The sequence below is a fragment of the Telopea speciosissima genome, chromosome 11 (genome assembly GCF_018873765.1).
Source record: "Telopea speciosissima isolate NSW1024214 ecotype Mountain lineage chromosome 11, Tspe_v1, whole genome shotgun sequence".
Taxonomy (NCBI): domain Eukaryota; kingdom Viridiplantae; phylum Streptophyta; class Magnoliopsida; order Proteales; family Proteaceae; genus Telopea; species Telopea speciosissima.
Window position 1 is genome coordinate 40,199,547 of NC_057926.1, and position 24,217 is coordinate 40,223,763.

At 37.8% G+C, this 24,217-nt stretch overlaps 1 protein-coding gene and 1 long non-coding RNA gene across 5 annotated transcripts; one reads left to right on the forward strand and one right to left on the reverse strand.

Moving 5' to 3' along the window:
* The first annotated feature begins 4,221 nt into the window (after positions 1-4,221).
* On the forward strand, positions 4,222-19,696 carry LOC122646474 (type I inositol polyphosphate 5-phosphatase 2-like). 4 transcript variants are annotated; one of them, XM_043840036.1, is made up of 12 exons: positions 4,222-4,761; positions 4,857-4,962; positions 5,044-5,136; positions 5,663-5,750; positions 6,739-6,843; positions 7,934-8,762; positions 8,862-9,046; positions 10,816-10,924; positions 12,776-12,933; positions 14,684-14,881; positions 19,399-19,463; positions 19,503-19,696. In XM_043840036.1, the coding sequence occupies exons 1-11, from the start codon at positions 4,732-4,734 to the stop codon at positions 19,424-19,426; spliced, it is 1,929 nt and encodes a 642-aa protein (XP_043695971.1). In that variant the 5' UTR covers positions 4,222-4,731; the 3' UTR covers positions 19,427-19,463; positions 19,503-19,696. The 4 variants fall into 4 exon arrangements, with proteins under 4 accessions (XP_043695971.1, XP_043695972.1, XP_043695973.1 ...); XM_043840037.1 differs by having other exon boundaries at positions 14,684-14,907; positions 19,407-19,696; XM_043840038.1 differs by lacking the exon at positions 5,044-5,136 and having other exon boundaries at positions 19,399-19,696.
* Positions 14,685-17,893, reverse strand: LOC122646475. The gene is made up of 2 exons (XR_006330624.1): positions 17,711-17,893; positions 14,685-14,957 (listed from the first exon to the last, which is right to left on the reverse strand). It is a non-coding gene; the product is annotated as an uncharacterized LOC122646475 (long non-coding RNA).
* Positions 19,697-24,217: the final 4,521 nt, after the last annotated feature.

The following is a 24,217-nucleotide window of genomic DNA, read 5'->3' on the forward strand; positions in this document are numbered from 1 at the left end:
TGGGACTCTAAGGGTAGTGTCGGACTTTGTAAAATAAGAGGAGATGTATGACCCTCGGTTCTCTTCACCATTGGTTAAGAGAATTTTTCTTATCGTATTGGGCCATCATCCGTATTCGATACTGATACCAGACCAATATGATATCCGTGAAACACCCAAAAAGTGATTTTTTAAGATCAAATCATCTTGATACGACATGATATACCCGATCTGTATTAGTAATCGTATCGATATCGACTGAGACTAAACCACATTTAATTTTATAAAATTTGCCCATTGTCTCTTACTTGTTTGTCAAGTTTCAAACGGAATAATAGCTACTCCTCACAGCAAAGTCAGGCTTGGATAATTCATTCAAGGGTAAATTACACGTCACTCTCTAGTTTTCAAACGAAACTCAAATCACCCCCTGATTTAGACCCCAATATGACAAATTAGTCCCTACCATCAGTTTATGTTGTTAAGTGATGATGTCAGCGAGTTAAATAAATTTAAATCCCTAAACTACCCTTGACCAATGTTGATTGTTGAAGATGAAGGAAGGGTAGTATTGTAAATTTAATTCTAATGTTTTAGTATAAGGATAAAATAATCCTTTCACACCAATAACTAAGAGTAGACTAACACCATTACTGTAGAGGGGAGTGATTTGAGTTTTTTCAAAAACCAAGAGATGATCTAAGTTTCGTTTGAAAACTAAGGGGTGACGTGTAATTTACCCTTCATTCAAAGGCATGTAGCTAGGCAGAATAGTACATAACTTAGGATTCATTGGAGAGAGTCAATGGCCGGGGGGGTGACTAATGTGATTTAGATGGCTCACCAAAATTTGATAGGATTCCAGTCCATGTGCTTTCCCATAATTCCCATTTAACCAGAAAATGGTTTGGCAAGACCAACCCTTTATATTTTAACCAGAAAAAGATCAAACCCTTCATAGAAAAAAACTCTATTTGCCAACCATGTTTTACTTTTGAAAGCAATGGCCGATTCTTTTATATCTTTGAGGATGGAAATTTTTGGAATGGAAAAAGGCTCTACCCCAAAAGATCAAACCTTAGCTAGTTTTCATTTCTCCTTTTCTTCTTGATATCCTCCAGCTAGCTTCATGATATTTTTGCTAGCTGTGATTTCTCATTAGATCAGAGTGTGTGACATCTTGGCCTATGTCCACTCTATGAATTGTCGAACTTTGTAATCTTGATTCCATGTGTTTTTCACGTTCTAATCAATAGATTTTCTCTGACAAAAAAAAGGGGGAAAAAAAAAAAATCAAACCTTTCATAGAAAAAAGGCTCTATTTTGCCAATCATGTATACTTTTATCACATTAGATAGAGATAGATTTTACAGTTGCAAAATATATCTAAAAGGTGCAATTTGTAGCAAAAGTTACAAAAGTTAATTAATATAATATTTAATGGAAGAAAAAAAAAGAGTTTACAAAATATAAAAAAGTCAAACTTTTATAGGGAAAAGGCTCTGTTTTTCCAACCATGTATACCTTTATCAGTTTATATAGATATAGATTTTACTGTAGCAAAATATATCTAAAAGGTGCAATTTCGCAAAAGTTGCAAAAATTAATTAATACAATACTTAATGGAAGAAAAAAAAGAGTTTGCAAAAAAATTGATAATTATTGTGTGGTTTCTGGCCCAAATATTGGATCATGTGAATTTATCGTTCAACCTTTAATGAAATAAAAAAATTCTGTTCAAACAGATCCTCTTGTGTGCATTCTCATTGGCCCCGCGCTGATGCAGGTGCAATACCCTAGCTAGCTTGCATTTCTCCCTTTCTTCTTGATATCCTCCAGCTAGCTTCATGATCCTTTTGCTAGATATGATTTCTCATTAGAGTGTGTGACATCTTGGCCTATATCCACTCTATGAATTGTCAAACTTTGTAATCTTAACCCCATGTGTTTTTCATGCTCTAATCAATAAATTTTCTCCGACAAAAAAATAAAAATCAAACCCTTCAAAGAAATAGGCTCTATTTTGCCAACCATGTATACCTTTATCAGTTTAGATAGATACAGATGTTACTGTAGCAAAATATATCTAAAGGGTGCATTTTATTGCAAAAGTTGCAAAAGTTAATTGATACAATATTTAATGGAGGGAAAAAAAGAGTTTGCAAAAAATTGATAATTATCGTGTGGTTTTTGGCCCAGATACTGGATCGTGTGAATTTATCGTTTAGCCCCCAATGAAATAAAAATTTTCATTTAAATAGATCCCCTTGTATGCACTCTCATCGGCCTTGTGCTGATGCAAGTGCAATACAACCAAACAATGATCTCTTGCCCATTATTTCATACTTTATTTATGTGAAATGAAATGATTTATGTCATTGAAAAAAAAATGTATCCCTTTTTTTTTCCATATTGTTAAAAAAGAGGAAAAAGAACCTTGAAAGACAACGTGACCCCTACACCCAGGCATAGGGAGCGTCAATGACGGTCCCACCTCCATGAGAGGTGGAAATTCTACCCTGTTGATACCACCATGCATGCTCACATTGGCTCTTGCGTTGGAGTAGCGCCATGCTACCTTCGAGAACCCTCCCCCTAAAAAAATATGTTAATTTGAAAATGTAAAAACAATATAATTACAACTTCTTAATTCATCATTTTAATTACAATTAGATCATATTCACCCAAAAAAAAATAAAAAATCATGTGGGTATATAATTACACAATTACCTCACTAATTCTTGTGACAAGATAACAATCCAAAGTCAGAGGATCTATATTCCTTCATCTCTCCTATCACTATTGGCTTACTAAATATGTAAAGATAGATCACTTAACCCGAGGTCTTCGAATCGTTATCCTCTCCTGTCCGCTGCAGGATAGGACCGTGCTGTCCTCTCACATGGGGGCATAAAATGACGACCTAACCCCCTACCCTAACACACTATACGGGCGAGATTAAGTCGTCATTTCGCATCTCCATGTGAGGGGACAGCACGATCCTGTCCGGGCAGCGGACAGGAGAGGAGAAAAATTCCGAAGTCTACATTCAAGACTGTAGACCCCAACCAAAACCCACTAAGTTTGAATCTTCTGGTAAGAGGCTGATAGAGTGCAATGCACTGCATCAAAACTTGTAAATGTTTATGTACAAGATCATTGGATCAGAATCTTTTGCTCCCATTACAAGCTAATCGCCCGATTGAAATCTTTCAAAGTTTCATAAGTCCATTGGATTCTGCATTCTTTCCATTTCAGATAATTTCATTCCCCTCAACACCGCCTGTTGCTTCTTTCTCTCTCTGAAATCTGAAAAGCACAGCTTTTTGAACACTTGAACAAAAGCATCTTTCACTTATAACGAAAGGGGGGGGGGGGGTCCCCAATTGATTGATAAAGATGAGAGAAAACGTTCAATGCAAAAGAATCTGTAGAAATCCTACATTACCAACGTCCCTTTCAATTTCGTTTTTCTCGTTCCATGCCTATCATCGAAGTCTTCTTCTCGCCGATCTCACATTCATGGGTTTCAGAGTTTGAATATGAATTCATCACGTCCTCTTATAGTGCGCTGTGGGTCCAATTGATCTCAACTTGGTTTCTTCTGTGCTTCACTATTGAATCATTTCATGTGTCGTTTTTAACTTTGACTCCCTTAAACCTGTATTCCTTCCTATCTTATCTGCTATTGTACTACTTGTGTACAATATAATTCCCAAGAGAAATACAGTTCTAATCTTCTCATTTGTCAACTCTGCACCAGCTGTACTGCATATATTCATCATTTATTTACAAACCCACCACCCATTTGACCTGAATTCGTTAAAATTTTAGAGTCAAAAATGATTTCTCAATGTAATATGCCGTGTCTCTGGTTCTATCTGTCGGTGGGTCATGACAATCTTAGTAAAATGATGAGAGTGGCAGTTTCATAATTTGTTCTAATATGAGTATGTCTTTAAGACTAATTGGTTTCCTGTCTTAATCAATTTTTTGTTTGCCCAATTTTATATTTTTTTAAGGCTTCTAAGCTTATGCATATGTTCATGTGGTAGGGAATGGCCCGCTAAGAAGAAAGACGGTTGCCTAAACATGGAATTTAGGTGCAATTGGGACCCAATCTGATAAATTTATAGAGACCCAGTTCAGCTTTCTTCCTACTGGAGATGGGTTTGGCTTCTGGGTATGAAGAATTGGTTTTCTTTTCTCTTCTTTGCTTGAATTGTGCTGTGATTCATTAATGGGTTATCTCTCTTCATTGGATTGCATTATGTGGCTGATTCATTTTTGATTTCTTATTGGTCTTTTAATGGGTTTTTTTTCTTCCACCTACTCTGCTTAAGCTGAGGTAGTAGCTGTACCATCTGTGGTGTGTAGTGAAAGAGACTGCTGGACTTTATGCAACGGCCCTTGTTTTTCTTGATTTTTCAACATTCTTGTGGTTCTATTTCAAATCTTTGAAGAATGACGCGTGGTACGAACCAATGAAATCATTCTGCAACTTGAGGTTATGGATGTCTGCTCAAGTTGGCCACACTATTTCTGTCTTTTCTATTTGGTTTTACTATGAATCTTTTGTACGGTGGCATTAGATAATCCCCATGGTCGGAAAGCTTCTTAATTATCCTATTTGACTTACAAGAACAGTGGAGATTACACGCCTGCATTTACTTCTTTAATTCAGAACTGTGTCTTCTTGCTCTGTCTTGTGGATTCAGTATTTTCAGAAATCTGAGGTTTGGTAGAGGAAGAATGAGAACAAGAAAAGCAAAGCGTCCTGAGGTACCTACCATGTGCTTTTGTACTTCTTGGTCACATGATTTGCAATTGCCCGCTCGAATTTATGGTGTCTAACTTTAAACTGGGAATGCATGTAGGCCTTCTGGCCTTCAATTGTTATGAAGAAATGGCTAAATATAAAGCCCAAGGTGCATGAATTCAGTGAAGATGAGGTTGATACTGAGACAGAAAGTGAGGATGATGGTATGCTTTAAAAGTTGTGGCAATTAGAAGTTAAATGGGGTATTCATAATGGTTAATATTGCTTTGTTTTTCCCCCTTCAGCATACTGTCCTAAAGATGACCAAGAACGCATGGCTGGGCATCAGTTTTGCAGAATGTCTAGGAATCAATCTGTACGCCCAAGTCAAGCTTCAGGCAATAATGACTTTATATTTCAGTAATTTGTTCCCCATATGATTAAGACCCCGCTTTTTTTTTTTTTCCTGTTTAAAATTGAAGCTTTATCTGCATGATCTTTCCTCTGCTACAGTTTTGCCTTCCCTTGTACTTTAAGCAAATTTTTTTTTTTTTTATTGGTGAACTCTCTGACTAACTGACACCCCCTGACAGTCTTTTTCGTTTTTTTAAACCCCATGTTCTTTTGTCTGTGATAATTCAATTACAGCAACTCAGGTAGAGATTTATTATTTGTTCTATGTCTTTTTGCTGCTATGCCAATAGAGGAGTAGAAGTAGTATTGTCAAAATATAGGCAACGTATCCATTGTGAGATAGTGTAGTTTATAGATCTTCAAACTTCTAAAATTTTCCTTTAATTGGCTTATTACATGAAACAACTGCTGGCTGTCAATGCCAGATCTCTCTCTCTCTCTCTCTCTCTGTGTCTGATAAATTATACCCAAGATCTTTAATTTATTGTATGTTATTTTTTATCTGTATAGGGACACCTTCCAAGGGTTATCTGTTGAATCATAGGAGAAGGAAATCAGAAACTCTGCGTGTTCAATACATAAATACAAAGGATGTCAGGTTCGTCTGTTGGCTAATTTTGTTAGGCAGGCTACTATTCTTTTCATTCATGGAGCCTGGAACAATACCTGTTGAAATTTTTTTCTTTTCCTTGGTTCCCCCTCCCAAATAAAACAAGAAAAGAGTGAAATTCTTTAAAGGAGTGTTCCCAAAGTTTTCCACCCTGGGAACACAAGGTTGGCTGTGAAAAAGTGTATGGCCCTTATCCGAATCCAACTGTACAGTTGGGGCCAAGGATTAAAAACCCAGAATCGGGATCTGGATCTGGTCGGGATTGGTCCCGGCTGATTCTGATCCGGATCAGAATCAGCCCTAACCCTAGTTTCCATATAGGGATCAGCTGATCTAGATCGATCAGAAATCGGGATCGGCCTTGGCCAATTCTGATCCAAATCGTCTGATCCAGCCGATCCGATCTCGATTTGTAAAACACTGGTTGGGGTTCCCATACTGAGAATATTTCATCAGCCGATCCAGATCGATCAGAAATTGGGATTGGCCTTGGCCAATTCTGATCCAGCCGATCTGATCTCGATTTGTAAAACACTGGTTGGGGTTCCCATGGAAAAGTGAACCCCCCCACCCCCCCCCAAACAAAAAAAATAAATAATAAATACATAAATAAAATAAAAAATGGCATAGTTTTGAAAACTGGGTTGATCTGAGCAGGTTCAACTGGGTCTAATGGGATATGGGATTTTCCATGGTTCAGAGACCCTTTCTTACAAAGACTGGGTGGCAGCAAAACAGTGTCTAACTGGCATAGCTTTCTTGCAAACCATGTGAAGTGGCTTTTTCTTTCTTTCTTTTTTTTATTTTTCTTGTTTATAGATTATTTTTTGTTATTTTTTGCAAGCATGTGTGACTGGTACCAGGTTGAACTGGGTCAAGGCAGAAAATGTCTCCTTGGCAGTGCATGGGGGCTGGTCCTGCTTTTAAAACACTGGATATTGGTCCTAATTCTCTCATAACATTTGTGGTTATTTAGGGTGACAATAGGCACATGGAATGTCGCTGGAAGACTTCCATATGAGGATCTTGATATTGAAGAGTGGCTTTGTATGGAAGAACCAGCAGACTTGTACATTCTTGGGTGAGTATTTCCTCCGATTGATGAATCCCTTTGTATTTCTTTGAGTTTCATGAATGCCTGCTGAACATAGGACAAAATCCATTCAAAAAGTTGGATTGCATACATCTATCTGAAACATACAATCTTGCTTTTCAGATGATACTTTTATATTTTATTATTTACTTTTCTTGTTTTTAACCTATTACTCATAAGCATGTAAATTAGAAGCCAAATTCTTCTTCCTTTTCCCTGCTTCCATTCTCACAACATATTGAAAATGAATCAAATCCTCCCATTAATTATAACCCATTTTCCGTAATAAACTGAAACCCAAAATGTACTCTGGTACTGCTGTTGCTCAGGATCCTGTCTGAAACACAATCAGAAATGCATACTCATTGCTCACTCTAATAGTCTCCCTGCATAAGCCTAGTCAAAGTTTTCCAACCATATCTGGTGAACAAGCTGCTATCCAATTTGCATTGCCTCTTTCCCCCATCTAGTGGGCCTATCTGGTAATTCGATGTAATAGTAGCAGGTGTATTCATATTGATCGCTTTGATGAGAAAGTAATGTTAAGGCTTTGAGCATCCTTCTTGACAACATCCAAGAAAACCACCATGATGGACCTCCCATGTCTTCTTGCATCATTATTCTAGTGCAATAATTTGTGTGTTGATGTTATTCATGGCAGTGTTCACCTTGTAATTAATCCTCAGTGTCCTTTTGTCCATGCCAAATGCAATTATTATCTCTGACACTTTGGTAACGACTGAGAATTGCCTCCAAGAATTTTCTACTTATTTTGAATGCTGATGCTATATTTTTCTTGTCAAATCACCGGTTCAATGCCCATCAGTGCGCCATTGTTCTGTTTGTACTCAAACATTCCTCATCTTATTTTATTCCAACAAATGCCACGGGGTGTCATCTGTTTGAGCACTGATGTACTCTTTATGAATTACTTATAGTCCAGTGTAATTCAATTCACTGTAATATGTTGCTCTGTTTTATAAATTCCATGTTTTATGCTCATTTTTATGTTTTGGCTGATGAAAATGTCAAACCTTTAATTGGGCCTTGACATTGCATATCTATCCTCTTTCTACAGTTTCCAAGAGGTGGTCCCTTTAAATGCTGGGAATGTATTGGGGGCAGAGGATAACAGCCCAATTCCAAAATGGGAATCAATCATTCGTAGGACCCTGAATAAGTCCTCACAACCTGAAACAAAACATAAAAGTTACAGTTGCCCATCCTCACCAGTATTGAGGACATCTTCTACTGATGATGTACTTGCAGATGAGATAGGTGCTCCTGAAGTTGAGGTGATGAGCAGGGAGCCTGCGGCGCTCAATAATGTCAGTGGCTTTGGGATACAAGGTGTAGAAGAAATAATCAGTACCCCAAAGAAGTTCCAGGTAAAGAGAACTTACGGCATTGACATTAATGGTATACTAGATTGGCCTGAACGCCCATTAGATATGAAGCCCCAAGCTATCTCTTCCAACAAAGGGTTGCGGAGAGTCTTAAGTAGTTCAGCAAGAATTGGCTTTGATTGGATGGAGAAGCCTCTAGTTTTCACTAATCAAGATTTAGAACTGGATGGTGGATTGAAACGAGTACACAATAGCTCAGGGAACCTAGGTTTAATGTGGACAGAGCAGCAAGATCGGTCTGAGGTGCTCTCTTTTTCTGATGACTCTGAAAGTTCGTCTGAAGATGATGAAGACTCTCATTTAGAAGCAGAAAAGGAGCATTGTGAAAATGGAGTCAAAACAGCGACTGTGAAGACCCGTGCTAAATATGTGCGCATTGTCAGCAAGCAGATGGTGGGAATTTATGTATCAGTTTGGGTTCATAGAAGGTTGAGGAGGCACATAAATAACTTGAAGGTTTCGCCAGTGGGAGTTGGTCTCATGGGCTACATGGGAAACAAGGTTTCTTATATCTTAAATTCTTGCATGCTGAAATCAATTAACTACCCTTTTCATACTGAATATCTGATCTTAATGTTACTTGATATCTATCTGATGCAGGGATCTGTTTCTGTCAGTATGTCTCTTTTCCAAACACGGCTGTGTTATGTTTGTTCACATTTAACATCTGGTCAGAAGGAGGGAGATCAACAAAGACGTAACTCTGACGTGTATGAAATCTTACGACGTACCCAATTCTCTTCTGTCTTTGATGCAGATCAACCACAGAATATTCCATCTCATGAGTGAGCATTTTCTTACCATTAATCTTCAATTTCACATAGCCAGTACCTGATGTTCATATGAAACCGATTATTCCTTCCTGTTTAGAAATTTTACTGCATTAGCAGAAAATCTTAATATTACATGAGGTGTCCATATATCTATGATACCTGCACTTATTATAGTCAACATCAAACCATGGATTTCCAACTCCCAGTTTTTGTCCTATACTCTTGTAGTTGACTCTAATGCCAAGTATGGGGGTCAATTCATGTTGGTGAATCCAAATATGAATTACTCTATTAACTTAGTTACTGTACTCCACTCCCTTGCTTCCTCTCAAGCAATTTAAATTGGCTAAGTCTTCTGTGCTTTATCAAAAACAGGGAAAAAGCTAGAAAATTTAAATAGATCCACCTCTTTTTTCGCAACCTTTAGGGAAGGCTTCTAACCTAAATTCACTGGGAGTCAAGGTTTCCTATTAAGATCATGTTATAAAATCCGAAAAAGAGTTTAAAGGAAGCAATGATTTTTCATTTTTCTTTTCTCTTCTTGTCCTGCTGGTTTTCTTTGCTTTGTGTTGAACCAAATAAAATTCACATATCCCAAATTAATAGAAAATGAAATCTATTTTATTTCATTTCTAGCATGAATTGGCTTACTAATTCCAAAACTTTAACCCCATTTTCATATTTGAATACACTATGTGTTCAAAGGTTAATTGAGTACTGGGGATTGTCAACTATTGAACTTTTCAGTATTAGTTACATAAATAAAATAAAATAAAATAAAAAAGTGTACCCAGTGCACAAGGCACCCACCACTGTGGGGTCTGGGGAGGGTCATAATGTATGCAGCCTTACCCCTGCTTTGCAGAGAAACTGTTTCCTGACTCAAACCCGTGACCACTATGTTGTAATGGAGAAACCTTACCGTTGCGCCGAGGTCCACCCTCAGTTGGAATACATAAATATGGAACCCGAAAAAGAGTTGGTGAAAAGACTTGCAAATCATGTGACCCGGTTAAGTTTTCTACTCTTTCTTCCACAGTAAAAGCAAGTAAATTAATAATGATTTCGATGTTAGTAATATATCTATCTTAATCAAATAGATCAATGTTGATTTAGATGATAGAAATGTTAACTTGCTAAGTATTGGTAGATTACTAATTATTTATGTTTTTCTTACAAACTGTGATTTTAGAATTTGTCCTAGCTGGTCTTATAATGTGAAAGATAACGTTGCTCAATAATTATTATAGCATTTTAGATGAAATTTATTTATATGTTTTTATATAAACTTAACTAGAGTAGCATGAGTGCAGAGCTGACTAAAGAGCCAACTTCTGACTTGCTGAGCTATTGCTCTAACTATCTTCGCTTAAACGAGGATTTCACAAGTCCCTGAAAGAGATTATGAAGTTGTAAATGTAATACAACTGTACTTTTAATAAGATGGATTTTTTTTTGGGGGGGGGGGGTGTGGAATGTATACCTTTCTTGTTTGCCAACAAAAAAGTTCAGTCTTTATTCACAGACTTCTTTAGATATATATTGCTGATTCATGAAGAAATAAATAGGCAGATAGCACCTCCAATTTTCTTAGTATACTGGAATTAAATCTAGAAAGAAAGCATTTCTCTTCTGAGTATAAGTTTTTAGTTGAGAAACTGACTAGCTTGGCCTGGTGAAATACTTACAGTTGATATATCACAATTGAGTCTATTATTTCTCTCTTATTATTTAATAATGTGCTTAATGAATGTCTGACTGGGTTTCTGAATGGTGAGCAGCCAGATTTTCTGGTTTGGGGATTTGAATTATCGTCTTAATATGTTGGATGCTGAGGTGAGAAAGCTTGTGGCTAAGAAACAGTGGGATGAACTTATCAATAGTGATCAGGTAAAGACTCCTGATATTTTAGATTTTGGTATCGCATCATAGCATAGTTTAACCCCATTTGGGCCAACTAGGCCAGCCCAAATTCCCAGAGTACAGTGTTCATATTCATTTGCACTTGCCAGGCTTAAATGGCTTGATCCCATCACTTTTTCTTTTTTTTTCTTTCTAACTCTAGGGATTCAGTATGGGTCAACTGATTCTTTTTCACATCAAATGTACCCTAAAATCACATAGTTGCAGAATACACAACGCTCCATACTTTAGCAATTAAATACAGATAGTAAACCATGTAGAAATTAGATGACAGATGCGTTTATCTGGGGATGTCAGATCTGCTATACTGCAATATTTACAGCACTCGGGAACATGAAGGGATGTAGGATCCAAACCGTCTAAGTATCTGTAGACGCTGATTTTTTTCACCCCCTAATTGGCGATGATGACAACAGGACATGGACGATGGACGACGCACTCTCCCTCTTTTCAGACCCAAAGATACCTGACCCATAAAACCAAGAACCATATGAGCACAAAATGGCCCATCTTAGGCCCAAAAACAAGGAAAAATGGCACCGCGCTCCCACGGCGCCTGGACTCTTCCCACGGCGCCTGGACTCTTCCCACGGCGCCGTGGATGCCTTCCCACGGCACCGTGGGGATGTGTACCGGATTTCCACGGCGCCATGAGGGGGTGTGACATCAGCCTGCTGACGTCACCCACGGTGCCGTGGAAAAGTCCCCCACGGCGCCGTGGAGGACTCATCCGGCCAGGAGAGAGAAAGGGTCCCTCCCTATAAATAGGAGGGTCCCCTCCCACATTTCCCAAAGAATTTTGGGTGGAGAGACCCTCCCCAAGTGATTCCTAGCCTCTTTTCCCCCTTTTTCACCCTCATTTCCCCTCCTTCTCTCATGAGTGTGTGAGTATTTGAAGTTTTCTTGTGGTGGACAGATCCTTCGATTGTCCCTCTGAGTATAGAGCGCTTTGGCTCCTTGGCTTTGGTATCCCGTCTGTGCACGGATAACCATCGAAACTCCTTTGTTACAGACATTATTCTGTCTGTTCACTCTTTTCCTAATCACTCGAAAGAGCCGTTACTCTACCGAGAAAGAAGCAGCGTCGGTCCATTCATCCATCTCCCCTGAGCCAGGGGCATATAACCATACAGGTATAATTATTGCATTTTTGTTGATCCAATGTAGTCCTTTCATATTTTACCGTTTTAGTCCGCATTTTTCACATATATAATGTAGTTTATTATGCTTTAGTTCAATTCATAGCATCCGGATGTAGTTCATAATATCCCCCATCCCCGTAATAAGAGAGAGACAACATTCGTCCTTATGTAGCATCTAACACAGAGAGACCGGCTTCGGCCGGGCGAGGTGGGTGCCTAACACCTTCCCACACTCATAACCTGACCCCTTACCCGAACCTTTGGTCGGACCATATGGAGTCACGTAGCCCGATTCCGCTCACCACGGGTAGGGCTACACTTAATGGGTCCTAGGCCCTAACCCTAGGTGGCGACTTCTCATTAGGTTAACATATTTTAATGCATGATCCCAATCCCCTATTTATCATACATTGACAACGTTATCCACATCCATACACACACATGTATCTCCCAATGACCCTATGTCGCCATATACCAACAAAGGGCGAGGGCAGAGGAAATCTTTGTCCCGAAGGACCGCGGTACTTACAGTATTGTATAGGTCCTACCTTCCTGCATCATGTCATTGCCATTTATCTATCAAATTTTGGCTTCTGATTTCTTCTGCTTGTGTCATTAATAGTCATACCTTATGATAATTCAAAATTTTGACAAAAAAATTTTCTGAATGTGGCAGCTAAGCAAAGAACTTCGCAGTGGCCGTGTCTTTGACGGATGGAAGGAGGGGATGATAAACTTCCCACCCACATACAAATACGAACTCAACTCAGATACATATGTTGGAGAAAGCCCAGAAAGCCCAAAAGAAGGGGAAAAAAAGAGATCCCCAGCATGGTAAGGCATCGTTATGGCAACAAAGCATGACTATTTGAATGTTGTAGTACTTAGGCATGTTGGGGAAATTAAACATCAATATTAAAGATAAGAAGTGTGTCTGTGTTGTACACAGAGCAGCCTATCACATTTATTACACATGCATTAATCAACTCATTGCGGTTGTAGTTGAAGAGGCAGTCCACCTGTTCAATCAGATCTGTCAAATTCCTCTTCAAGTTGTTTTTAACTGCATGGTGTGCTTTTTATCATTTGATTGGATGATAAAGAATATGTGATTGGTATTATTTTGGATTTTGACATATGCAGGAGGCAACCACTTGCCGAATGCTACTTGTTGGCAACTTTGTGACACTGGATAATGTTTAATAATATATGGTTTTAGGCTGCACTGTATGTGTTGCAGACTGCAGCTTCATATACTTTATCATAAGAAAATTAATATTTTATATAAGAAACTGTAGCAAAAGTAAATTGGAACATCAATAAATTCTTCCTCTCTCTCATAAATTACAGAAAAAGCATATTCTCTCTGTTGATTAATAACTGTTGATTCATGGAATCTGCAATTCACCTGTGTGGTGTGTTGAAAAATACAGGATGACAAGATTTTGATGTATGGCCATTGCTTAGGATGAAATCTGAGGTAGCTACTAGGTGAACCATGAGGAAGGTCAATCAATGGCATAGCTGTACACAGTGCACATGCAAGGAGTTGTATAGAATATTCATCATTTTTTTTTGTTTGTGGATGTGAGGGGGGGGTGGTTTGGGGTTGAAGAACAGATTGGTTGGGTGATGTCAATCCATAATCCTTAGCATTTTAGTTTAGTCCAAAGCCTTGATGCCTAGACATGGGTGTATACTCAACTCAACTAAACAAAGTCTTCCCATCTAAATCGCCATTCCACTGTATCCAAGTTCATATTTGTTGTTCACTCAAAGGCAATTTTTGGCGTACCCCTTGTTTTTTTTTTGTTTTTTTAAATGGCTAGACATGGGTATGTGAAGACATTTTTTATATGGGAAACAATCCTTTGTTTCCTCAATTCAAGATATGCAGGTGCTTGTATCCCTGGCTGATAACATGCCTTAACTTTTAGTTTTCTAAGATAAGTATCGTTGTATTAGATCATGCCAAATATTAATGTAACTTAAGACACTCAACACATTTCTTGCAGTAAGAATTTTTGCAACATTTCATTCTTATATTTTATCCACTCAACAAATAAGAAATCGTTAGAGCTCAAGAAACAAGTGTTGATACTAGATACTAGTACTACAGGAAAATAAACAAATTGTTCTAGAAATATCCATGCGGTGGTCAATATTTGTATCTGATTATCAATGCAGAAGTCTTTCTTCTATGTTTTTTGGGGGAAATATCAGTGCTTGTTTAAGTATCTCTGGATCATAGGAACCCCAACCAAAAAAAAAAAAAATGTGACAAATCGCCATTACCTGATCAATTTGGTTTTAAGTTTAGAACCCTGCTACCTTGGACCCATGCAATGTTGGTCACACTCACTGTACTTATGCTATGTACTGCTATGTTGTTGTATTTTAACCCAGAATGCTTTAGTTTCCCTATCCATACTGGATTGGAGTTTCTTGGTTATAGAAAAAGTTACAACTTAAATGGCCTTCATACCTCTGATTTACTAGAATATCATAATGGCAGAGTAAATTGCACCTAAATTTAAATTGATTTTCATGTACATTGCTTTGACCTTTCTTTTCATCATGTCAGGTGCGATCGTATTCTATGGTTAGGGAAGGGCATCAGACAGCTTGTTTACAAAAGTGCTGAAATAAGGCTTTCAGATCATCGTCCTGTTAGCTCAATCTTCTTGATTGATGTTGAAGTCTTTGACCATCGGAAGCTCCAGAGGGTTTTGAATTTCAGCAATGCTGCAGTGCATCCTGAAGTGTTCATTGATGAGTGGGGCGACTAAAAAGTTTGATAGACATCAGGTAGCCTAGTGACCCATGATAACATATTCACTTTTAAAATACCATTGTACCTGTTAAGATCTGTACCGTAGTACATTAGTTGTTAGTAGTTAGTCACGATAGGGGAAGTGTCCCATCGTGATATATGTTTTTTTTATATAGTTTTGTGATATAGGTTAGCTTAGTTAGTAGTTTGCTGGTAGTTTATGTCCTACTTTTATTCCTCTTGTAATTAGTCATTAACTGTTAGTAGGATTCCTACTAACAGCCTAATTGCTAAGTTATAAATAAACTGCAAGGTATCACGATAGACTAAGCTGAATCTATCGTGGTTCAGCACATACTCTCTCCCTCTTCTCCTTCTCTCCTCTCTTTCTCTCTCTCTCAGTTCTGTTCTTCTTCCTCTACAGGTCCTGGTTTGTTAGGCTAGGTTTTGTCACTTGGTATCAGAGCGATGAAGAAGAAGAAGAAGGATATGAAGAAAAAAGGGCTATGAAACCCTAGTTAACAGAAAATAAGGTTTCTGCAAAGTTGTATTTGCATGGTTTGCTTTGATCAATTCTTGTCTTCCTTCGTAGGTTCTAGTTTCTGCTTTAGTTCGTGTTGAAGCCAACCTCTTGGTACACTACTATTGCCGATCGGTTGAGTTTGCTATTGCCGATCGATTGAGTCTGGTTTCAAACATGTGCTGAATATGCTACTGAGGTTTATCCCGGAGGATTTCTGGTTTTCTTCTACTGCTGGTTGAAGAATCGAAGATTTATTTTTTGCTAGGGTTCGTGTCGATTGCTGATTTGTTTGCTTCTGGAGTTCCTTGAAGATTAATTCGCTGCTATCGTTGAAGGTTTATTTACTGCTGGAGTTTGGCTGTTGCAAAACACCAGCTGTTCAAAATTTATCTTCCTCCTCTGTTCTCTTCACGATCGTGTTTCTAGTGACAGCTCTTGGAGTTCTCTCCTTCGGCTCCGTCATTGGCTGGTTGTATCGAATGTTGAAGACTCAGATCTCTGTTTGAGTGCTTTCTCTTGCGAAGATGAGAAAGTTACTCCCATGCGATTCTGGTTCTAGAATCCTAGGACTGTTGGAAATTTATTCACAAGCCTGCGACTCATCCTTGGTTTGGAGGTTTTTTGCGTATTTCTGGTTTTACGAAGGAAGAAGACCACCGCATCGTGTTTGATCTTTAACCTTTATTTCTTTCTTGATTTGACAATGTTGGCCTTCCCTTTTGTTATTAATCCTTTAGCCCCTTTAATTTATTTCCTTCCAGGTATATTCTCCATCTATAATTCAAATCCCTTTGTGTCCTATTGTTTCTTTATTTAGCAATTGCCCCCTTTCAACATTTTGTTTATTACAATATTGCCACCTCCAATTACTTATTGATCTATTTAGAGATTGGGTGGGCTCATAAGCAATCTGAGGATTCCAAGCCTAGTTTTGGAACCTCAGATTGCATTATATCGTATTAATTTGTTTCTATTCTTCCGTTACTCTACTAAGCACTTGATTTGGGTCTTCTCTTACTTGGGTGGGCCAATAAGTGTCACCAGTATTTATAGAATTTCCATTGGGCTTGTATATTTGAAAATAATGTTTGTTGGTGCTATTATTAGAGATTATTTGCTCAGATTTGTTGCAATGTGGCCTTTTTGCGATTTTTTTGCTTCTGCTCTTGATTATGGGATTTATGTGATGCTCTTCCTTCGTGATGTTGGTTATTGCTGTCATATGATGCATCCTCTGCATTATTGGTCCACATTTAATGCTACACGTGACAGGGAGATTGGAGATTATTATTATTATCTGCTCAACTCATCAGCTGAAGATTATTATTATTTATTTGTTTGTGTCATTTGCTCATGTCCTCAGAAACAATTTTATCTATTTGTGGTATTCAGCTACAATGCAATTTATTAGTGATCCACAACAACCTTATGTTTTCTGGCTCCCAGCAACCTGATGCTGCTACTTGGTCCCCAACAACCTGATGCTGCTACTTGGTCTCCAGTAACCTGATATTACTTGATCCCCAACAACCTTATGTTGTTATTTGGTTTGCAATAACCTATACTGCACTTTTACCTAGTTCATAGCAACCTATGCTGCAATTTTATCTATGACCTCTATTTGGGGCTTATAAGTGCATCGATATTTGCACTTTTATCTGTATTTTTTGTATTACTACTTACTACTTGCCTTCTTTGAGAAGGGCTTAGGATGTTGCTGCTATGATATTTTGGATTACAGTAGGTGTTCTTTGTTGCTTATTTTTTGCTCGTTGATGTCTGGGATTAGTTGACTTGAAGATTTTTCTCTACTATTGTTGTTGCTGATTGGTGTGCTTGAGTCGATATTGCTACCAGAATGAGGTTCTCTGTACTCACTGACATCTATGACTGCTATACGTGTTCAAGACTGGTGTTGTTTTATATCTATTCTTGTTGTTCCAAGCTGAAGCTTTTGATATATGTACTCCAGCTTGAGGGGGAGTATTAAGATATGTACTGCAGTACATTAGTTGTAAGTAGTTAGTCATGATAGGGGGAGTGTCCCATCGTGAAGAAGGTTAGTTTAGTTAGCAGTTTGCTATTAGTTTAAGTCTTAATTTTTTCTTTCCTCTTGTAACAGCCTATTTGCTAAGTTATAAATAAACTACAGTGTACCACGATAGACTAAGCTGAATCTATCGTGGTTCAGCACATACTCTCTTCCTCTTCTCCATCTCCTCTCTCTCTCTCTCTCTCTCTCTCTCTCTCTCTCTCAGCTCTCTTCTCCTTCCTCTACAGGTCTTGGTTTGTTGGGCTAGGTTTTGTCACAGTACCTTTATGTTGTTGATCTCTATAAAGAGAGGCTAACCTAGTTGCATATTGGTGTTGACATTTTCTTAGTGATGTTTGTAGTTAGGATTGGGGCTGGATCATATTGCTCATCAATTGACCTTTTGTACTGCATCCCTGATGGTCCCAGTTTACAATCATAAAAAGCAGGGGTGGGGTGTGGGGAACTGCCAGAGGCTAATGAAGGAACCACTGGTTTTGTGATTGTGTTTAATAAATTGCTTCATTAAGTTTTAATTAAGGAACCACTGATTTTTCAAGCTTTTCCGTGACAAAGTTGCATCATGATGGAATGCTTTCAACAATACAGCAAAGAACAAATTCACATTGCAGTGTAAACTGGAATGCTGGCCCATGTAGTGGTGGATGTCAACATACAATTCAATGGACATGATTCATGGGATCTTCTGAACCAAGTTTGACCCAATTAGATGACTATAACCAATTTATAGTCTTCCCTACATAATTCCTCATTTGTCTTGAATCTCCTAATGGTTGAAAGAAATGTGACTGCTCTGATGGTTATGTTTGTATCTTTGAATAATTTCTTACATAGGACACTTTTTAAGCTTGGTTTCTTCAATGCATGTTGAACAAGTAATGGTATGACTTTGGTAAATCATTTCACATTCTTTCATTTTTAAAATCTCTTATCATGGATAACAGGCAAGTTGACAAGATAGGAAAATTTAAAATGAAAAGCCACTAAAACTTTAAATTACTTGTAGTAAGTACAAGTTCCTGCCCCAGATGTTATATTCAATACCTGTATGAAACTTTTCCTTGGCTTATGATCTTTGTTGTTGTTATAGGCGCATTTTAATGAAACTTGTGATAGAAGTTAGGTGCCAAACAAATTTATCATTGCATATCTTGTAGAAAAATACTTAGAAGTATTTCCTAATGGTTAGGTTACTGTTTATAATTTCTTGTTGCAAAATACGAATTACATAAACTATGTGTGGGGGGGGGGGGATTTTCTTATTGACACCCCTTAAGGTGTCAAATGATTTGTGACTTTACTTTTTTACCCTTTTAGCATAACACACTTTTTTCCCTAATGAGAATAATACTGTCATTCACATGTATGCTCGAAAATAATGCAAGACAATAACAACTTTTGATAATGACATAATGATAAGTCACTTTCAAATTATTTCAAAACCCTTTTATAGTCCTAAGCAAACCAACCTAAATGTTTAGGAGGGGAAATCTCCCTATAAAATTTCTGTATTTGTACTATTTCTTGCATCTTCTTGGTCACTGGTTGATCAAGTTTTCCCACCCTATTTAGTTGGGAAAAGGCTTAGTTGAACTGAGTTATGTTTGCTAAGTGCATATGTAAAGTAAAACAAAACATATGCTGCGAATTGGGTGTTGCAAATTGGGTCTGGCATCCACCAGCCAAAATAAATCCCACCTAGATGATCTAGTTGAAAGTCAGATTAATGGAGTTATTTACAACCAAATAACGTAAATTACTTCTCCTGGACTATTTGCCAGAATTTTATGTTGGATACCACATTCATCTGAATGAATGAGATAAATTGCTAGATCTCCTAGGATGGAAAGAAGTATCATTGTTTCTTTATTTAGATGGTAACTGCAATTATTATATACAGAACTTTGACATAATACTCAGCCTTGGAATTACAAATAATAAATACTTCTTTTTCACAGGGATAGCTCAAGGGAGATGATTGAAAGTCTTGATGAAGTCTCTTCTGAAATGGTCTCAAATTCAACTGGATCGCCTGCATGAGTTCTGTTGCTGAGACTACATGATATGCTAATCAGATAACAATGCAAGGTAGCAGTAAATGTGTCAAGGCATATCTAAGATGCTGCTTGTGGGATTCAAGTAATGGAAGGAGTTCATCTGTGGTTTAAATGGCTTAGTATGTCTGGTTTTGCATGTATTCATGAAAATGCTTTCGTATAAATTGGAGAAAATAAAATCTCCATAAATATATGTATTATCATTGTTTAGAATTGTAAATGCTGGGGGCAAAGAGAGATGTAATGTGTTGGGTTTGGGTTACTTTGTTGAAATATAGTATATTCAGTCATTCAGAGGGGAAGGGGGGGTTCTGTTTGGGGCTTTTATAGGAAGAATTAGATAAGTGGAATATAACATTCAAAATGTGATTTTGATTTCTTAATTTTTCTTAAATCTATTTGATGATACAAGTGTAAATTAGCATTTTTTTTCTAATATATTTATTCCCATGCTTTATTCTCTTTGGTACAACCCTCTTCTGAAGGAAATTTGCACTAATGTTTCTCCTCCTGTTTATATTAATTCATGAAACAAAATTCTGACCTGAGCTTCAACACTAACTTCCTTTTCAACCTTTTTTATTTTTTAGAAAAGTAATTTAAAGATCAAAGAGTTTCCAATGAAAATGGCAAGCTCAAAGAATTTCAAGTCATTCTCAATAGCAAAGCATTAGGTTGTGTTTGTTAGTTGCATCAACCTTGATCATAAGCATTTACATATTATACATAAAAGAATAAAGGATGAACTTCATCTGACTACAGAAGTTGGTCTTAACTAACCATGAAGGAATGACATGGTTATACACAATAGTATCTATTAGGTTTTAGTGTGAGCTACTCACACTTTGTGTGGTAATGCTTCAGCTTCATAGGCTTCCTCTGATTTAGTGTGTTTTTTTTCCATTAATGTCATTCAAAGCTAGGGTATCGCCTTATGTTTGAAATGTGTCCATCAAACCTAATTATTTAAAGGGAAAATATCACGTACCTTCTCTGAGATATGACTTATGTACACTTTCACCTATGAGGTTTGGGAAATTCCACGTGCCTCCCCTGCTTTTCTAACAAAAACACCCACTTCGTTAAACGTTAGAATTTTGATTTAAATGACCAAAGTCCCCTCATCTTCTCCAAATCATTTCCCTAAAACATAAAACCTTAAACCCATTTTAGGGTTTCAAAACCCCACTGCCGCCTTTAGCGGCAGCCAAACCAGAGGACCGACAGCCTGGATGTTACTGGCGAAGGATTGCCGTGCTCCAGCGACTCAGAAGGTTAGTTTCTTCAATCATGGGCAGTTTGTGTTTTTCTTCCTTCTTCGATTTCATGGGATGTTAATCAAGCTCTCAAATGTAATCCCTTGCTGTGAAAACCTTTGTGGAAAGCTAAAATAGATTTAATAGATTGGGAAAATCAAGGATCTCGGATGGCTTCAAAGTTCAGGAATCTGCCGACAAGTACTTCACAATTGGGATTTTGTTAAATTATCTAAGGTTTTGATTATATTTCTTTTTCATTTAAGGGTCTTTCTCTAATATTCTAATTCAAACGTTCCTCCATTCTCAAATGATTTTACCAATTTATTGAAGGATGGAATCAGTGTATAGAACTTGGATACACAAAATCAAGGACACGTTGAGCATCTGCGATTTCGATGAGCTTCTCAGGGACCTACACTCAGTCCTTGGCATTGCCAAATGGCAGGTGGCTTTCACATTCCATAGTTTCTTCTCTGAGATTAGGGTTTCTGAAACATTGCTGATTTGCTGAGTTTGTCGCTGCAATTGGAGGAGTTTGAATGGACATCAGCTTGAGCTATGTCGAGAGCTCTAGCTTGGCCGAGGATGGAAGAACCAGGCATAGCCAACTGAAACCCTAAACGATTTGGGGAAGAAGATGAGGGCAATTTGGTCACTTAAATAAAAATTCTAACGTTTAACGTCTACAATTAACGGAGTGGGTGTTTTTGTTACTTAGTTTGGAAAAGCAGGGGAGGTATGTGGAATTTCCCAAACCTCACGGGTGAAAGTGTACATAAGTCATACCTCAGGGGAGGTACGTGATATTTTCCCTTATTTAAATTAGATTATTTAATTATTAAACGTGGTTTAATTACGGACTCTGGTAGGTTTTAATCTAAAATTGTTCACGATAATGGACGAGACTGGACACCTCATTCATATAGTCGTTGCATTGTGAGATTTCAGGGTACAAATGCGAGTATACGTATAGTGTGGACATTGAATCGGGTCATACGAAAATTTTGCATGTGCGTTACTATCAGTTTGTTTGGAGTCAAATTTTATCCCTTGACCTAAGGAGTCCTTATCGATGTGGTTACGAATTGTGAATTTTGGTGTATTAACAGTTGATGTCTTATTGACTATATATCGATGTGTTGGATTTGCAGTGTTTGACTATATTAATCCATTGCCTAATTGGGAGAATATTGAAGAGGGAGAATGTTTGTAATTGATTGGACACAAATCCAGGTCTAGTGACATACTGATAAAATTGTCAGCAAAGTTTTGAAATTTAATATTATTTATTAATATTTCTTTTCACAAACACTTTTTTGGATGTTTTAAAGCTCCACTCGGAATTATCAAATCTCTGAAATTGCATTTTCGATGTTCTAGTATGTGAAATTGTATAGTGGAATGACTGATGCGTAATTATTTACTAAAATTGGAAGGTTTTAGTTACATCTACTTGGTTATGTAGATCTTGGTAAAAACAACAATAGGAATGTGTCATTGAGTTAATATGGCATTCTAAGTGAAATCTAAATGGGATCCTACCCCTTCCTGATTTGGTTTCACTCATTATGACAGCATATATTGGAATGGCCATTATTTTTGGGAGGATTTCCATTGGATTGGAATCTTGTGATATGAGATGTGATCTCATGTCATATAATAAAAGAGGACATGTTTGAATTTTGAATTCAAACTCTCTTAGAATAATGTCATTCTCTCTCTCTCTCTCTCTCTCTCTCTCTCTCTCTCCTTGGAGACTCCCATTGAATGCCGCTCCTTTCCATCCATGATTTCAAGTTCTCCCATCTTCTTTTAAGTGTGTGCGAATGTGTGGACAAGGGTTTGTGAAACCATAGTTAGTGTGAGGTGATAATGGTTGTGGTCGACGGTGATCACAAGAATGGGTTACTATAGTGGTGGGAAGGATACTTCGTGAAGGGTTAAGATCGCATGGAAGATTTGCATCTATGAATCTAAAGATAACCATGATTTCCCCCTCTTTTGTTATGTACTTGTGTTTAATTTTTTAATGCTCGCCCCTACCGATCAGATGATCCCCATTTGTTCCTTACACTTTAATGATATTAACTTTTTTTTTTGGTGAAGAAAATGTAAGTTCATTCATTAAACATAATACCTATATTAACAGTCAGGTCGTCAGAGGAGAAACTATTAAGTCTAGCATGCCTAGATAGTCTATCAACTGGAGTAATATAAGATCTAGGTTGTTTTATAATCTTTACAGACCGTAGGGAGGAAATAAGATGGGAGATATCATAAAACCAGGTGTAAAGATGGTACGGCCAGGGATGATCCATCGGTTTCTCGATCCAATCTGCCACCTCCTGGGAATCAGTCCACACAATCACTTCCTCGCAGTCCAGTGGAAGTGTCCTTCGAAGCCCTGCATTGAGTCCCCGCAACTCGGCCTCTTGGGCTAACCCTACATAACCATAATGTATAGAAGAAGCATAGAAGTTGCTATTATGAATAACCAAAAAACCCCATCCCCCAACATTGGTTATGGGGCCGAAACTACCATCAGATATAATAGCAGTTTGAGTTCCTAGCAGCAAATAGTCTGCTTTGGAGAGAAGTTGGATGTTGGGGGAATGTGGGATAGATTGAGTCTGGAGGGAATCATTTGTCTCAAAGGAAAACAGATTCAGGTCATTAACCTAGCGAATAATATTATTGATGATATTGTGAGGGTTCAAGGATTTGGTGCCAAAGATAATCTGATTCCTGTGGGTCCAAATAAAATATAAAGTAATACAGATAATGCTTAAGGTGGTGCATGGATTAATGGTCATTGAGATGCAACTGTGGAATAAATTATGAAGTGCATCGATGGGGGTAGATCCAGTAATTCCTTCTGTGCGTAGGCCTAAGGGACCAGCAGCCCATATCCTTTTAATTATGTCACAGGAAAACAAAAGATGCTAGGTTGTTTCTGGAGCAGCAAAGCAAAAGGGGCATCGATTAGTAGACTGATCCACCTAGAAAAGCTGGACCGTGTAGGTATACCATCATGCAGCAACTTCCAGGTAAAGAGGATAAATTTGGGTGGAATCTGGAGCTTCCAAAACTGCCTCCAAAAGGTATTGGGCAAGGCAGTAGGGGCAAGGTGAGAGTGGTGAGCTAAAGCAGCAACAACTCTCTTCGTTGTTAATTTCCCCAACTTGGACAGATGATAGTGTAGGAAATCAATGAAAGGGTTGGTGGAAAGTTGGATGGATAGGATTTGTGAGCAAATTGGGGGAGGGAACAAAGCGGCAAGCAGAGGTATGTTCCATCCCCTACCAATAAGGAGTTCATGCACAGTCTTAAAAAGGGGGTTAGGTTGGATAACCTGATTAAGTGAAGTGAAATCAGTAGTAGGAATCCAAGGTTCTTCCCAAAGAAGGACGATTGAACCAGTACCAATTTTCCAATGGATCATTTTCCTCAAGT

What these genes read in the sequence shown, in the direction of transcription:
- LOC122646474 (XM_043840036.1), top strand. Translation starts at nt 4,732, where the DNA reads ATGAGAACAAGAAAAGCAAAGCGTCCTGAG. An exon ending in TGGGCTACATGGGAAACAAG is followed by an intron (nt 8,763 to 8,861) that starts GTTTCTTATATC and finishes TATCTGATGCAG; the next exon opens with GGATCTGTTTCTGTCAGTAT. An exon ending in GTGTTCATTGATGAGTGGGG is followed by an intron (nt 14,882 to 19,398) that starts CGACTAAAAAGT and finishes TAAATACTTCTT; the next exon opens with TTTCACAGGGATAGCTCAAG.